This window comes from Mesoplodon bidens, assembly GCF_964165515.1.
Source record: "Mesoplodon bidens genome assembly, chromosome: 3".
NCBI classification, from domain to species: Eukaryota; Metazoa; Chordata; class Mammalia; order Artiodactyla; family Ziphiidae; genus Mesoplodon; species Mesoplodon bidens.
This window is the reverse complement of record NC_138178.1, coordinates 103,097,378-103,114,989: the sequence shown is the minus strand read 5'-3', so window position 1 is coordinate 103,114,989 and position 17,612 is coordinate 103,097,378. Positions and strand designations below refer to the sequence as shown.

The following is a 17,612-nucleotide window of genomic DNA, read 5'->3' as shown; positions in this document are numbered from 1 at the left end:
GCTACACCCATTCACACTTCCTAATGAGAGCATGGACATTGTTGCCTCACCCTCCCCAGAACTGCAACCAGAGAGATGACCCTTCTTTGGTGTACCTTACAACCCTGGCTATGAACATATGATAAGGTAGTATGGAGTTCAGCTCCATATGGGGGGGAAAAATCCAAGAAATTTGTCATACGTGGCATGGAAGACTAATTTGGGTCTAATGTTTAAAAGGAGCGAGAGAATTACGGGGGAATGTTAAGGACATAGCTTATAATCTGATATCTAGTCATGTGCTAAGAAATAATAAGCCTTAAGTAAAGACAAATACTGGGAAGCACTATAGAGATGGAAAATGTTGGTTCAGACACAGAGGTATGGACTTCAGATTAGTGGGTCTACCCCCTTGGGAATCTTGCTTCTGTTGCTGAAAAGAAGCAAAAGAAGTCAATGTTTCTATATGATTAGTGAGGCTTTAAGTCTTCTACTCTCTCACTCCTGACAATATTCTCAAATCCTTTCAGCAGGTTTTAAGAGAAACTGTTCCAAGCAAGTAATCGACGAAAAGTAGAATTAGGACAGGGAGACAACACTGGGCAGAGAGCATAAAGAGGTAATAACCTTGAACTCCCACCTTTAATGGATTTGTTTTGTGCAAGAGGAAGCAAGGGCACTTGGACGCGGCCAAGGTACGAGCCAGGCTCTGAGTCTTCATCATCAAAAACGTACACAGACAGGGCCTCCTGCCTCAGATACTGATCCAGGTCAGAAGTCACAAGCACTGGGAATCGAGCCTGGTCTCTGAAGTAGGGATTGTTACTGGCTGGAATGACGGCGGTGTCGTGGTCAGAAAAGGTAAAGAAGCGATACATGGCGTATGGACTGGGTTGGGCTCCCAGCCATCGACTCTGGAGGCCGCAGCACCGGATGACTTCCACCCGCAGCTCATTCTGATGCTTCCTGGTCTCCGATCTGGGCTGAAAAGATGTTGGTCTTGGATTGAGGAAAAGGGCAAGCTGAGAGAGTTGTGCAGGTGAAGCCCAGCACCCTTAATGAGGAAGAGCTATGACCTAAAGAACTGCTGAATCCTGACTGGGTCACAGAGAAGCCTAATCAATGACTTTCACCTGCCTGCAAATTGACTCTGGCAGATAATTATATGAGGGAGATGCTGGCACTCAGGCCTCATCTTAGAGATTGGAACAGAGAAGGCATTTTGTTCACAGCAGGGAGAGGTAGCTAGCTCCAAGGGCCCGATTTCATTTCAAACTCAAGCTTGACCAAGGGAAGTATCTGGACTAGTTGTGGTGTGACAGTTTTTCTCTTTCATTCACATTCAACAAGTACTTATTGAGTGGAATACTGAGCTGTTCTCATGAGCTGCTTGGCTGAGTCTCCTTTGAGATGCATGGGCAGATCCTTTTTCTCACCTCATCCTCCTGGGCCTCCCAGGCTCCAAGTACATTGGCTGACAGGTATGCCTGGGCTTTCTTTCGCTTATTGTATGCTTGTAGGCTGGATCTTATGGGGAAGTGCAGCCTCATCCAGTACTCTAGCACCCCAAAGACTTCTCCACCAGCTCCTGGGTAGCAGAAAGTATGAAAGGCATGGAGGATACAGATGGTGTGGCGAGGATCAAGAATAAAGGCAGAGGAATAAAATGGGAAACCACCAGAAGACAACTATACACTTTGGGAAATTCCACATTAGTCCAGGGAACTGTGGGAGGCTGACAGCACTTACCAGTAAGTGTGGCAGAGCCATGGACTCTCTCCACAGTTTCTAGAACCCTGTCAAAGCAAATCCAGCCAGCTGCAAGGGTGTGGTGCTCACTGGCTATAGCCTGGTGTAGATGAAGCTGGGCTGACGTCCCTTGAAGGTAGTGCAAGAAGAGGGAATCTGTCTCCACCACATACTGGGAAGTGAAGTCATAGAGGGGCTGCAGCCCCACAGCTAGTGGGGTGCAGTGGGTTTCAAAGTCATAGAAAGAATAGGTGCAGAAAGTGGTAGGTTGAGTGTCTCCAGCCTGAGCCAGGGCAGCAGGTGTCAGGAAGGCCTGGTGGATGTGCAGTTCAAAAAGATTCTCACTCTGATGCCGTGGAGAAATGTCCACTTTATCCTCATCTCCATGGTCTGGCAGTGGTTTCAGACATAATGACAACTGTCGGGTGCCATAAGCCACATCTTTGAGTTGTTCTAGAGGGGAAAGAAAACTGCCTATCCATTATAGGGTAGAGAATTCTTCCTTAGGGTAAAGGAAGGTGGACAGAAAGAGAATAAAAACCATGGTGGAAGTCCAAGTTGTGACTATTTTAAGAAACGATGTGATTCAAAAAGAAAAGCAATAGAATGACAATCAGGTGCTTTGAATTCTGATGGCCAAATAATCCAATGCCTACTTTAGAGATGAGGCACAACATGAGTGATTGGAAAGTAAATGCTAAGCTCAGGAAAACACTGGAGGCACAATTTCATCTATAGATGACATCATTTTGGATTACAGCAGGATCCTGTGAATTAATTGTTAATTCCATTACAGAAACACTAGAAACACAAAATGCGAGTATTTCCAAAAGTTTGGGATATTGGCCTTGGAGAAAATAGCAAGTTACAGTCATGGTGTCTATGACATTACACTGGGCCCCATTAAGATGATTCCTCTTTTCCAGTCAGATCAATCACAAGAATCTTCATTCTGTTAAGAATTTGGTTTCATTGTAAAAAAAAAATCCACTTTAAGTCAAAGAGTAATGGAGTAAAAGTGGGGGAGGGCACTTACTGAAAAGAGGTTGAAAATATTGGCAATGAGATACAAAATAAAGATATGTAAGACAGTCCACCAAATCTGTACATTACCTCCCATGTCCAACCAACCAGAAACTTTGATATATAGTCTGCTTCAAATCAGGGAGTATTTGAGTTGTCACAGTGTGTTGATGGTGAAGGTCCTATTCTAAGAGTTAAAGTAGTAGAAGAAAATATTTTGGGTACATCAGAATGTCTTCCTGCCCAAAATAAGTGGAATACAGAGACTGGTGAACAGTTTCTTAATTGATAAGACTAACATAAATAAATAAAATATATTCAAAATTTTGCATTACGTGGCACAAGGTCAATAATCTTAGCATATAAAGAACTTCTACAAATTAACAATATACTATTAAGAAATGAGTAAAGGGCAGGAACAGGCAAGTCTCAAAAGAAATAATTTAAATAACTGGTAAACATATGAAAAACTCTTCAGCCTTACCAGTAAGGAAAGAACTACAAGTTAAAGCAAATAAACCTTCAGAGGTAGGTATGTGTATTTATCCTGCACTGTCGCAGGAGAAAGACCCTGAATCTGAAAGACATGAGAATTTCAATCCAAAGGATTTCCTTTGTTATATGGCAGGGACCTTTTAACTGACTCACCCTGGCATGCATAAATCATGCTTCTGAATGACCCACCTCCCTTTACTCTAGTTCCAGGCTCACTAAGTATCCTTCTTATTGATTCTGCTTCCCCAAGAACGAGCTGCCATGAGCATATTCTCAAGGCAGCAATGAAAGAGCCACTATCATAAAATAACAAATGAACATTCGGGTGTAAATATCAGTCTTTGGTGAATTTGGTTAGTACGGGTCAGGTCTCTCACCACTGGGTATAATAACGAAGCCAATTTTCTCAATATGTAAGGCTGAGACCAGATCCTGGTCGACAGTGACTGAATTAAATACAGGAAGTATTACATTATAAAATTTGCGTAAGTGTCCAGCCACCTGCCCTGTTATGTAGACATCCTCAAACTGCAACAAAGAATTCAGAGACTTTTAGAGAGAAATCACAGAAAAGGATGACAAGAGATGAGTGATGTAGCTCTATTATCTCCCCAAAACTGAAATATAGGCCTGGCTTGAGGAAACAATCTTGAGAGAGGGAGAGTGTTACCCACCCTGAGGGCCAACAGTGATACACTCTTATTTTCAAAATAGATTCAGCAATTGCTGGGCCCTGGTGAAACTCTCCAGAGAAAAGACACTGACATGATGCAGGAGAAGAAACTGCTAACCATGTATTAAAACAACAAAGATGACAGGATAATCAAGAATGTGAGGGATAAGTCCTATACTGAGACATAGAGGGCGCCCTCTTGACAGGTGCAGAGGGGAGCACGGGCATTTAGCTCTGTGACAGATCCTAAGAGGAAGTGAACAAAGTACTAAGACTTGCCGGATACTGGAAGGCCATGGCTTCTTAAAATACCTTCCAGCTGATTGATACGCTTGTTCTTGAGGTCTAGGAGTTGATTCAACCTCTCCAGTTTTTCTTTGTGAACTTTATTTTCGTTATCGGCTTTTGTCATCGTTGCCTCCAGTTCCTCCTGAAACGAAATAATGTCTGAACTTTTCTATCTCAGTGGCCCAGAACCAAAGAGCCCAGATAAAAAGGTGGTACTTGCTGGGTAAAGGAGACTCCACTATCTCCTTAGCAGGGCAGATTCATCCACTAGAAAAAGGCTTAGGTTCCTCACAGACCCCTCCAGGACCAGTTGTGCTATTAGTGCCATAGGGTAGTATTTTTCCTGGGACTGGCAAAATTTGAACCCAGAAGCTTCCCACTTGCCATTTTCATTAGCTGGCCCCTTCTGGCTTTTATTGCCAAGGTGCCATGGGCGTGTGTGTGTCCTCAAGTTCTTCAAAGGACAGCACATCCTGTGTTTGCATAGGTCAGCATATCACCTTGCATCAGCCCTGGAAACTCGGGTCTTGCTTCATTCCCAGTCTTATAAGTAGTTCCCATGTTCCCATTTATTTATCCCCTTCCTGTACCATCTTTTCCTGCACCTGATAACACACGTTGATCTTGCGCTGCAGAATAAGCATGTCTCTGGTCTTTTCTAGTTCCAGTATGGTCTCTGCATGCAATACTTGCAACTCACTTAACATCTGGGACAGTTTCTTTCCTTCTTGGTTTTTTGGTTCACAGGGCTACAGAGGAAAAAGCATTGGTAAAAGGGAGTATAAATATGATAGGTATAGTAATAACTATTCTCTACAGCAGCCGTTGATAATAGTAAAATACCAGCAGCAGAATCTACTCTGAAATGTAGGAGAGGACCTGTGTTACTTTACAAGTGCTCTATCCCCTAGTTCTTCATGTTCAACAGCAGCAGTGAGTAAGTTATACAATCTCCTATGGCTGTTTGCTCTTCAGCAGATCATTGCAAGTCCTCATCTGAAAAAAATTCTAAATTTTATGAGCTGTACAGTGTGGAAAAAGTCTGTGGAGCTCATGAAGCTATCTCTACTCTCAGCCTTCTCATATACTTCCAAATATTGTCCTCAATCAGGACAAAATATTGTTCAGTTAGTTTTCTAGTCCCTTCATCTTTTCAAGGGATATTTGCCAGCAATCCCTCTTGTAGAGGGGGCTTGTTTGATTAAAGGTGCTCTTACCTCTATCTGAGTGGTCTCTTGGAATAGAGCTGGGTAAGTAGCTGGTTCAGATTGCCAGTCAGGAGATTGGGAAATTGTGTCTTTATTTCGGAGGTCCTCCACTTCCTGTTTATGCTTCTGAAGCAGGTTGCTGACTTCAAGCTTCAGATCCTTGTTTTGAGCTGGGGAAAAAATAATACAGAAAGCTGAAACTCTGTAGTTACCAACAACCATATTAAAGTTGGCCCAAGTGTGAATTAAATTTTCCCACTAATGTTTAATCCATTTTATAAACTTGCCATTAGAGAAGCAATTCTCTCTTATTTCTACAAAGGGGTTCTAGCTTATTGACCCTGAGTTGACATTTGGACTCCAAAAACAAACAAAAAAAACACCTGCAGAACTGTAGTATGGAAGGGAGAACTACCACCACCACAACAAAATCAGAGCCACTTGACCGACTGGGATAGTCCAAACTTTTTGACAGCACCATTTAATTCAGTATCTCCCCAACCATTCCCCAACTCCATCTGACTTCTATGCTATTGATTCTCTGTGACACCCACCTTGACTCCGACCCTGAGTTGGAGGAAGGGAGGTTGGGCATTTGGACATTTCCATGTGTGTTTCGGGCAAGGAAGGTGATCAGCATTTAGTGTGATCATTTCAGTATCATGCATTACAGAGGAGGTTAGATTAGATTACCCACAAGACTTCACTTGTACTTCATACATACTACAAGATCCTTAGCATGCACTCCTAAGCTTTATCCTTCTATGGTTCCTGACTCTATTTTTCTTGATGTCATATTTCTTTTCCTCCACTCTTTTATGTGAATATACTAGAATATGATGAAATGTAAGTTTGATAAGACTAAATATCAAGGTCCAGCCTAGCAAAAAGAAGGGAGACAAAGGTCTCTTTGACAGTATTTAAAAATCTTCAGAATAACTACTGTGATCCAAGAATTAAGACGGGGGAAAGGGCTTCCCTGGTGGCGCAGTGGTTAAGAATCCACCTGCCAATGCAGGGGACACGGGTTTGAGCCCTGGTCCAGGAAGATCCCACATGCCATGGAGCAACTAAGCCCATGAGCCACAACTACTGAGCCTGCGCTCTAGAGCCTGCCAGCCACAACTACTGAAGCCCGAGCACCCAGAGCCGGTGCTCCGCAATAAGAGAAGCCACTGCAATGAGAAGCCTGTGCACCACAACCAAGAGTAGCCCCCACTTGCCACAACTAGAGAAAGCCTGTGCGCATCAACAAAGACCCAATGAAGCTAAAAAAATTAATTAATTAATTAATTAAATTTTAAAAAAAGACAGGGAAATAGTAGTGGTAACCAAGAGCAATAATTTGCTTCTCAACTTCAGGCATCAGATGCTAAAACAAAACAATTCGCAACCACCTTAAAATGACTGATGAGAATAAAAGGCAGAAAAATTCATTTTCAACACTTTCAATAAATTGACTGTTTAAAAACATTATAAATCAAGAATTGGCATTCTCTCACATGGAAAGTCAATATGTAGGGATAAGTATGTGTGAGGTAGGTGTCATGCTTTCTTGATTGTGAATTTGACCTGACTGCCAGTGTTCTTATTCTAGTTATCCAGGACCCACACAAAAATGGGATCAAGTGATGGGATTGGAGAAATGCTGGCCCAAGTTCCCTTCTCCCAAACCAGATGTAGAGGATGCCTCATCTGAGAGAACTCTTCAGGGCTTGACCTACCTTTCTCTCTTGACAGCTGAAGTAAGACTTTTCTCTTCTCCTCCAGCTCAGCATCCAGGTGATCCTGCAACTGAGAGACCTTCTGCTGTAGCTGTTCTCCTTGCTCATTGCTCCAGTGAGGCTGATTACTGCTATCCAGCATGCTGAAAATGGGAAGCAAGTAAGGAGGGAGGGGAGAGTTGTCAGATGGACACTCAAAGGTGGGTGATATGACGTCTTTATTACACAGTTTCAGCATCTCCTGGGCCTAGTTCATCATTCATTTCCCTACCTGTTTTTTCTGCCTCTGCTTTCTCTGTAACTGTCATTTACCAACTGCCTTGGAACTTTTGGGTCCTATTGAGGAGTTGCTTAATATCACTTCTGTTTAAGTCTCAAATAACCCCCTGGGCAAACAACACAAGTCTTATCTATTTCCCAAGGAACTTCTCTAGCATGATGGTTTTCTTTAGTTAGGGAACTGTGTACCAAGACATTCTCAGGCCTGCTAGATTAGAAATAAGTAACAGAATATTCTTCTTTTCCTTACTTCGTTCCTCTGTCTACTTTCACCAGTGGCTAGTTTAGAGAATACTTGCCTTTGAACTAGATTGTAAATTATTACACTGAAGGGCAGGAACTAAGCTTTTCAATAACTGCAGCCTGCACACCACTAACTATATCTAGCTGTCAGGGCAGACCCATCTTGAGTGTAAAAGACACATGGCCAGTTCTTGATTACCTACACAAGTGAAGTGACATTGACAATCAAGCAATTATTTCTGCTAATGTCTTTTTCCTAGTTATCATTTTAATAAATGTGGTCTAAAAACAACTTGTTAAGCTAGTACTAAGATTTCTTGGCACTTCCTGCCCATACATTACATGATGATCCAAGAAGATAATGTTATGAATAATGAAGGGAAGAGGCCAATAGTAATGTCTGCCACAGGGAGTCTTCAAAGTGGGTAATCCCCACACTACCTTATTTCACTGAGTTGAAGAGCATCAGTTGTTCCCAAGATGCTCCCATGCAACCTCCCCAATCTACCCCCTGCTGCCTTTAACTTATAAGAAGCGTGTTTAATTTTTTTAAACATAAAGGTATATTTAATTTCAAAACTACTACGTAAATATATGCTTGTGAAAAATTAAAATGATATAGAAGTATATAGAATAAAAGTGCCTCTTTGCCCTATTTCAGTCCTTTCATCTCATTAAAAGTTTGTGGATGCACACACACATGACATAAATTAGGTCACAATGAACGCATTCTTTGGCAATTTGATTTTTCTTTTAATAGTATATCTTAGGCATATAGATCTATCTCATTTTTTACAGCTTTATACCATTTCAATGTGGCGGTGCAACACGATTTATTTAGTCAATCCCTATCAGAAGAAATCTGGATGGTTTCCTTTTTTTTTTTACTATTACTAATTAAATTAACAATGTATTAATTAACATTCTTACTACACAGATCTCTTTGCACATACACAAGAGGATTTCTTTAGTTTTGATTCCAAAAAATTGGTTATCGGGGGCTTCCCTGGTGGTGCAGTGGTTGAGAGTCTGCCTGCCTGCTGATGCAGGGGATGCGGGTTTGTGCCCTGGTCCGGGAGGATCCCACATGCTGCGGCGCGGCTGGGCCCGTGAGCCATGGCCGCTGGGCCTGCACGTCCAGAGCCTGTGCTGCGTGGCGGGAGAGGCCACAGCAGTGGGAGGCCCGCGTACCGCAAAAAAGAAAAAAAAAAAGGGTTATCTGGCATAAAAGATATGCACGTTTAACATTTTTTTGATAGTGTCAAATTCCCTTCCAAAAATAGTCTGCCAATTTATGTTCTCACTAACAGTACTGAGTACCAGTTTCCCTGTATCCTTATCGAGACTAGGTATTTTTATTTTTAAAATTCGGAAGGCACTTTTCAGTAATTGTCTTTTATAACAAAAAAATGTTCTGAGATCCAAACTTGGTACTCACTTTTCTAAGAGTTTGTCATAATTGTCATTCAGCAATTTTCGTTCTTTTTCCAAATCTTCAACTCTCTCCTGAAACTAAGAATGATAGTAGAGTGCCTGAGATAAGATTTTTAAATCTATTGCCTTGCACAGGGTCTCCCTTTTTTCTGTTGCAGGGTGGGACTTGGGTGGGAGATTTTCTATGTTCATCTCCTATGTCTATGAGGATCCATTCAACTATAAAGACTTGAACCAATTGAAGGTGTGATAGAAATTTTAATTGGAATTAATGAGGATTCTCTGAATTAAATTTTCATGGTATCTGGGTTTCTACTGTTAGGGAAACAGCAGAACATTATAATAGAGAAAAGACTTTGGAGAACAGACATAAATATAATTCCCAGTTTTTCCCCTAATGGTATAATCTTGAGCAAGTTATTTAACCACTTGGAATCTCATTTTTCTTATTTGAAAAAATAAAATACCCATATTTTTGCTAAGATACACTTTTTAACATCTCTGAAATTGGAATGTCACATACAACTGATGGTATCTTTTAATTATTATTGTTATTTACCTCTTTCAGTGTTATCTGCAGGATGGACACATCTTCCAGTTGGCTTTTCAAGCTCACAGCCTTCTTGCTCTCCTCCTTCAGCTCTGCCCTGAGCTCATTCACTTGGCTGAGGAGGGCATCATGGGCTGTACCCAGGATTCCCTGATTCTGGGGCAAAAGGAAAGTTGCTCTGGGAATGTTTATATCACTCAGCAGGAGGGGTCTCAAGATACAAACAACTGGAGCATTCCCTAGTGGATGTCTCCAAGAAGGGCTTTGATTTATAGTATAAATCAAATTTTGATAAATCAAAATTTGCACTGTAAATTGACCTTGTTTTCCACCCTAGCATTTCTCAGGAAATACCATTTCCCTGTTAGTGAGGATTTTCCACTCTGGGAAACTGTAATTTGTCACTGGAGCCTTAATTTTCCCAAGGTTCAAATTCAACCCTGATTCTAAATTAAGTGCCACCTTTCTCAGCTGCCTTTACCTTCTAAGCTATGTGAATGCTTTTTATGAGGAAATATTTCTCCTTTTGCCCCTAGCAAAGTAACATGTTAACTCTAGAAGTTAAGTGCATTTTTCTGGCAGAGTTCCCAGCATGACCATGTTCCTTCTTGTGAGGAACAGTTGTGGCTGGTCGTGTTGGGAACTCTGCCTTAGTGACTCTTAATCATGGACACTTACCTAGCTTCACCTGTACCCCACTCACAGGGGTGCAAATATTTAGTAACACCAGAGAAGGTTTGCAACAACTTTGCTATATCTTACCACCTCCCACATGCTAGAGGACTACTCTTAGGAATTTTTGAACAAATGCTATAATTCTCTGTAGCAATAGGCTGAAAAATACTATTCCAAATATTTCTCAACTCAGATCTCATATTTCAATTTTTGTGAAAACAATGCAGTATCTTCCAATAATAGTGATAGTACCATTTGTCTCAATAAAAATTATATAACATAATAACTTTGATATAGTTAGCTAAATTCTGGTGTTATGTTACTTGAAGATGAAGATTCATTTGGGTTTCATTCCTCTGATTACTAAGAAACAGAGAGTTAAGGAATCTTTATTAAGTACCTTCTGGAGCAGAGTTTCATATGCCTGAAAGAAAGAAAAAAGTATTATTCTATTGATATATCAACTTGATGTTTATAATACAAATGTTTAAATATTTATTTTAAAAGACATTATAAAAAATTCCCATAAATCAAGTCAATTTGTGTGCCTGTTTACTAATTGCTGCTCCTTTTCTCCTGCCCTAGCTTGCCAGGCAGTCCTGAATGTAATAGATGACACCATTTCTTTAAAAAGGATGAAGGGTAATTTATTCACATTTGCATTGCACTTGGTGGATTTTCTAAGAAGTATTTTATTTTCAAACTAGGTGCCATCTCTTACTCATCAGGCTTCAGAAAGGTCTCTTTCCAGTTTTAGAAATAGAAAAAACAACAATAGCCAAACTCACAACAACAGCTACTATTATTGGTTGAGTAATTACTATGTTATATGTTACTGTTTCATTATCTCTTACATTATGATCATCATAATTGTTTCACATATATTATCTCATTTAATCCTTACAACAAATCTGAGAGGTATTGTTATCTAAACTTTAAAAATGAGAAACCCAAAGCTCATAGAGCTAACTTTCCCAGAATTGCACAGCTTTCAAGGGGCTGAGGCAGAACTTTACTGCAGCCTGTGTGACTCCAGAGTCTGCACTACTGACCACATTTTACTGCTAAGGGATTAAGAGGATGCAAACTTATCTTAGTATATGTGTAAGTAAGCATGACTAGAAAGGTAAATTGCTTTAAAAAACCAAATTGTAAAACCTACATTTTAGAAAATTATTCACCATTTTAGGTCATCTTTACCACTACCACTAATATGGGCAAGGACATTCAATTCAGAATGGCTTTCTCCCTTTCTTCCTTTAATGCAATGGAAGAATAGATGGATTTAAAAAAAAATCTAATTCCACAAATATAGCTATTTACCCATACAACTTTAAAATACCTTCCTTCCCAGATTTCCCATCCTTTCAGTGCTACCAAAATTAACCGAATCAAAAGAATATGAGCATATGCACAGTTCTCTACAAAACATAGGTTTGGAGTTTGGCCTTGTACAGATGCCTTTAGTCCCAATCAAAACAGACATACCAAGGGCAGCACCAGCTGTAGCTAATCTCAGTGAATGGCACCATCATTTAATCACCCAAGCTAGAGACCCAGGAGTCATCTCTCCTTTCTCCTTTTCCCTCACCCACTCTACTTTGGTGATTAAGTCCGTTCTTCCACTTCCTGGACCTCTCCCAACACAGTCCTTTCTCTGTGAGCCTCTCTCACTGCCTTGGTTGGGACCCTCATCCTGCCTCCCTTGGATCACTGTACTCATCTGTTACCTCCAGTCTTGTACCAGCCAACCTATCATTCACTCTGCTGCCAGATGATATTTCCTGGTAGTTTTGTCATTTTTGAGAAGTTGAAAATTTCAGAAAAGTATAAGTACTATAATAGCAGTCATCTATAATTCTACTACTACCTAGAATTAATCATTATTAGTGCTTTATAATAGTTTCTTGAAAGTATTATTTTTTTTATTAAAATGTATTTCAAAATATTTTGGACATTAAAAAAAGGCAAAGTGATCTCTTTGGGGAAAAAGAAATTGATCATGTTATGAACTTGCTTAAAACCTTTCCGCAGCTCTGTCTTTAGGATGAAGTCTAAATTCCTGATAAGACCTCCATGACCTGATCCCTGATGTTTCTCATCTCTGTGCCGTGGCCTACACCACTCTTCCCCGGAAAGCCCTTCCCTCTCTTGCACGCTCTTTAACACCTGCCAAACTGCCAGTATTTGGCTCACGAATAGAATCTCTTATGGATCCTTTTCAGATCCTGTGCCCCATCCTCTGGTGGATCTGACTATTCTCTCTTTTGTGTCTGACCCATACCCTGTTTGTGGATATTTGTACTTGTTTACATCTTGTCCTCTCACTCTTGTAAGTTCCTTGAAGGCAGGAGCTGTCTTAATTATCTTTTTAATCTTTGTATCCAAGTGCTTTGCACAGTTCGTGGTAGTCAATAAACGTTTATTCAATAAAAGAATGGTGCCAATCTATTATTTAGAACCTCTATGCCCTATTTCTACCGTTCAGATATGAGTTTCCATTGTCTGGTAGTGAGAAGAGTGTGAGCCTTGATGCCAGATAAAACTGGACTCAAATCCTGCTCTGCCTCTTGCTATTTTTATAACTTGAGCAAGTTACTTAACTTCTTTGGGGCTCAGTTCCCTCATCCGTTAAACGTACTTACCTTTATGGCTGTTGTCAGGCTTAAATGAGATCATGATTCTAAGTATCTAGGACAAAGTCCATCACATAGAAAGTGCCCAGTAATCTGGTTTCCTTCCCCTCCCCTGTGACTGCTCTTGGCTCCCCAAGTTTAATTAAACTCTGGTTGTGGTTTTTGGCTTGGAACTTAACCTGACACAAGGTAACCTCACTTAATTCCACCTTAGCAGGCAGGGCTTGAGCCTTCTTCCCAGCAGAGGGATAATGGCAAGTACTGGAAAAAGAATGGATTCTGAGTTGTAAGGCTTGGATTTGAACATCACCTATCTATTGTGTGACTTTCTTTTTTTTTAAATTAAATTTTTTTATACAACAGGTTCTTATTAGTCATCCATTTTATACACAACAGTGTATACATGTCAATCCCAATCTCCCAATTCATCACAATTGTGTGACTTTCGACAAGCAACTTAGTTTCTCTCCATTGTGGTCTCCCGTGTGTAAAGTGGAGAAAATAATACAAATCTCTTAACTAATTGATTTTCTTCCCCCCAAAAGGCACAGCTGATGATGGCAACTCACAGCTTGAACTTCTGTTAATTGTGCTTTTGTCACTGCCAAAGAAGTATTCTTTTCATGTAAGAGCTTCTTAAGTTGAATCAGCTGTATATTCTCCTTAATGGAAGCTCTGGAGAAAGAAGACAGTGCTAAAATATCCTCTGTGAATGGACAGTTAAGTACTTTTCCCCCTGTGGATATGGACAGGGACACAAAGGAAGATCGTTATTTCTGAACCTAAGAGATCATGTTTTCTTTATCATTTGAAAGGTATTGGGGGAGGATGTGGGTTCGCTAGACTCTGTCTCAGAGATTCCCAATTCTAGCTGCTGTGGGATGTGGACAGTGAAGGAGGCAGTGTGGGGAGAAGTGGCAGGGAGGTATACGGGAAATCTCTGTATCTTATGCTCAATTTTGTTGTGAACCTAAAACTGCTCTAAAAAATAAAGTCTATTTTTAAAAAAGTTTTCCAGGGACTAAAACAGACCAGCCACGTAAAAAAAAAAAAAAAAAGTTTTCCAGGGACTGATGCACAGTGGGGGCTGAGAGCCCCCATCTGGTGATGAGGATGAAATAGTTTTCCTTCTATGAAGTGAAGCAGCAGACCTTTTATTATATATAAGCATCCCTTTTATGTTAATCCATTCCTTAACCACTTGGGCCTCCAGGTCTACTTCTCAGATTGAATTAATCCCAAGCATTCTCTTTTCCTCTGAGATGGAAGAAAGGTACAAACAAGAACCTCTTTTTCAGTTCATTATGGCTTGAGGCATGGAATGCCACAACCTTACCGAAGCTCTGTGGCCTTCTGAGCACACTCCAAAGAGCTTCTCTGTGCAAAATTCTTATCTTTGGACCACATTTTCTCAGAAGACTTGGGTGGTTCTTCCACTTGCATAGTATCGCTGGTCATAATGTGGGCACTGTTAGGCATGCATAGACCAGTGAGTTTAATCATAATTATGACTTTGTTAAAAGAGATTATACTGTTAAAATTAGGAATATTAAATACAAAAAGAAGAATTAGAAACTGCTGTTATAGGGGTTTAGAACTGGGCTCTCACATATATAAAAAGAACTTAGAGGAGTTAGTAATCTTGGCATATGTGGAGGATAAGCTTACCAAATATAGCTTTCCAGTGTCAAACAGAAATATAAGTGAATTACGACCTAAGGGGGAAAATATAAAGGGAAAGAGAGGGAATACCTTCAATTAAGGAAAGGGCCTTTATTTTCCTTTCCTTGGAAGACAAAGAGATGTTTATTTTCCATTTTTAAGCAATGAAGTTGGAATTTGACAACTTCCAAATTGGGCTGACTTTCATCTTCTCTGATTATTCTGGAAAGACTCAAAAATGGCAACATTCACTTGTTCCCTAAATGAGGTTTTTTCAATTAAAGTTGAAGGAGTAACAGCGCAGGATAAAGGAAAAGAACTCACTGTTCGCTGGGTTCACTGGATACTTCACCTCTGGCTTTTTCATTTGTCACATGTTCCTTGAATGTGGGAGGAGCTGTGTAGCTCAGCCTGTCCCTTGACTCTGAAAGTTTAGACAGAAGATGCAGACTCTGGCAACAGATTTTTCCAGAACCCCAAGTGCTAGAAATGGAACACCAAGTGCTGGAAGTAGGGAGCCTTGAGATCTGGAGGAAATCCTTATATGACCAATGATCTCAGAGGGGAGCTTCTCAGTTTTTACTCTTGCATAGATATGCAACTACTGATTTAATAAGTCAGCGAGACTACAGACTCTCAAGTAGGTCAGTATAAAGGGGAAGAAGAGCAGGGACTGTGTCTAACTCTAATGCATCATTGTCTCTAGTGCCTAGTATATAACTGGTATTCAATAATGCTGAAGTCAAACTGAATTGAAATTTAGACTTATTTAGTTTTTCTACTTCTAGCTGTTTTCACAAAGATTTTGTTGGCTCAAGGAGGGAGCTTGAATATATAGGACTGTGCTGAACAAAACCTAACATTGAGTCCCCAGGGTTAAGACAGCCCATTCCCATGGACCTAAAACAGGGATGAGTAGGCCAGGTGAAGGAAATTTACACACAGCACTATATTTAATTCAGTGTTGGGTTCCATAGCAGCCAGAGACGCTTAGCCACTTGGGATACAGAAAGATGAAAACCTGCAGCTCCTCACTTAACAGCCTGATTTCCAGGCCTGGACTTCAGGAATAGGCTTTGACAATCTCTGAACCCATGGAATTGTATGCAAAGTTTTGTCTATGTGTATGTGCATTTTTCTTGGGAGAACGCCTAGCTTTTGATCATGGTTGCAAAGTAGTCCATTTCCCCCAAAAGGTGAAGAACCCCAGTTTTAGAGGCACAGGCCACTTAGCCCAGAGTCCCAGAGTCCCAGGAGAGGGACCTGTCTTAAGATCACTGCCGCTCACACCTAAGCAGGTCATCAAAGTTATCTCTGTTTTCTAGAGCCCGGCAGAACTTGACCAGCAAAGTTCCCATTTCCATTGTCTGATTCTCCCCTCAGCAGTACTGCATGGTGAACTGAGAACTTTGAACTGGACATCCTACTCAGGAAAAAAAGATTTTAGGGAGGTAGAAAGGAAAGAGAACAAAAGAACAAAATGGGGGCCTCCCTGGTGGCGCAGTGGTTGAGAGTCCGCCTGCCGATGCAGGGGATACAGGTTCGTGCCCCGGTCCGGGAGGATCCCATATGCCGCGGAGCGGCTGGGCCCGTGAGCCATGGCCGCTGAGCCTGCGCATCCGGAGCCTGTGCTCCGCAACGGGAGAGGCCACGGCAGTGAGAGGCCCGCGTACCGCAAAAAAAAAAAAAAAAAAAAAAAAAAAAAGAACAAAATGGGCGTGGTGGGTGGAATAAAGCAGTAGGAGGAAAATGTGGCTGGCAAATCAATCCTTCCCAGTGTTTTGGCCCTGTCGGGGACTTGGCCCTGAGCCTCACCCCTCTTGGGTTTCTCGGTCCCCGCCGCCCCGGCGGTGTGGAGCTGTCTGTGTCCCGCGTGGACGCGAGGCTGGGTGCAACGGGGAGCAGGGGGGCTGACGCGCTGGAACTGCAGTTGCAGCCCGTGCAGCGGGGGGCGCAGGTGCTTGGGGGGCCGCTGCCGCCACCCCGCGTTTCGCCGCCGCCTCGCAGACCCCGAGAGCTGCTCCACCGCTGCCACCTCGGCCCTCCGGTCCCGGCCTGCTGCGGCTGACCGGAGCAAGGCTGTCCTCATCCTGTGGGCAAAAAGAGAGCTGGTGGCTCGTGCCCTCTCCTTCTATGACAGTTACTATCTCTACAGTTTATCTGGTGGTTAATAATCTGAATTGATCTCTGATATAAACTTATGTGCTGTAGTCCACTATTTACACTTAAAAATTAATTTTCTGCCCCCAATACACTGTAACTCTTTCACAGCAAGGACATCTTGGTGTCTGTCTTTGTTCATTCTGTTGCAGTGCTCACACACTCTCTTAGTAAAAAATGAGGCAGTCTTCAGTATATTCGTGTGTATATTTATTTTTAAATTGTATACAGTTTCTTTTGTACTAGTCAATTATGGTCATTATAAAACAGAAACAAAAATACTAATTTTTAAAAGGGAGATAATTAAATATATGTAGAAATTTTAATATTTACTTCTCCAGTCCCAACTGTCCACACATTCCTGTATATGTGCCCACTCTAAGGATTATTCCTCTATACCCACCCTGCTTACACTGAGCCTTACCTACAATGGATAGTCAATTACTATTTATTATCTTGACCTAAAATCATACTTTTAACCATTACCATCAGATTCTGTGTTCCCACTGCCTGCCAGTTCTGACATTTACTGACTATGTGGCCTGGGGCATGTCATTAACCTTTTGTGCTCAGTTTCCTCATCTATAAATAAAGATAAAAATAGTACCTGCTCATTGGATTGTTATGAGGATAAAATAAGTTAATATATATAAAGGGCTTTGAACAGTGATGGTGTGTTGTAAGCACTGTAGGAGTTAGCTATTATTATTACATATCATTATATCCAGATAAAGAGATCAAGGCATTAAACAGCTAGGTAACTTGCCCCAAGTCTGAGGGGATAGAATCCAATTTAGCCACTTACTATCTATAACCTCAAGTATTTTTTGGTTA

The 17,612-nt window shown here is 41.2% G+C and overlaps 1 protein-coding gene across 2 annotated transcripts in view; it reads right to left on the bottom strand.

Moving 5' to 3' along the window:
- Positions 1 to 15,021, bottom strand: part of RPGRIP1 (RPGR interacting protein 1) — a 72,396-nt gene extending 57,375 nt beyond the window's left edge. Inside the window, exons 1-13 of one of the 2 annotated variants that reach the window (XM_081229646.1) lie at positions 14,943 to 15,021; positions 14,293 to 14,424; positions 13,526 to 13,631; positions 10,721 to 10,744; positions 9,655 to 9,801; positions 9,100 to 9,173; positions 7,140 to 7,282; positions 5,425 to 5,585; positions 4,813 to 4,956; positions 4,199 to 4,349; positions 1,729 to 2,181; positions 1,416 to 1,567; positions 620 to 962 (exon numbers count right to left, since the gene is read on the bottom strand). In XM_081229646.1, the coding sequence (XP_081085772.1) occupies positions 620 to 962; positions 1,416 to 1,567; positions 1,729 to 2,181; positions 4,199 to 4,349; positions 4,813 to 4,956; positions 5,425 to 5,585; positions 7,140 to 7,282; positions 9,100 to 9,173; positions 9,655 to 9,801; positions 10,721 to 10,744; positions 13,526 to 13,631; positions 14,293 to 14,414 (2,020 nt within the window). In that variant the 5' untranslated portion in view covers positions 14,415 to 14,424; positions 14,943 to 15,021. Of the gene's footprint in view, positions 1 to 619; positions 963 to 1,415; positions 1,568 to 1,728; positions 2,182 to 4,198; positions 4,350 to 4,812; positions 4,957 to 5,424; positions 5,586 to 7,139; positions 7,283 to 9,099; positions 9,174 to 9,654; positions 9,802 to 10,720; positions 10,745 to 13,525; positions 13,632 to 14,292; positions 14,425 to 14,942 lie in introns of those variants that run through there. The other variant, XM_081229647.1, reaches the window with a different exon arrangement.
- Between the last annotated feature and the right edge of the window lie 2,591 nt (positions 15,022 to 17,612).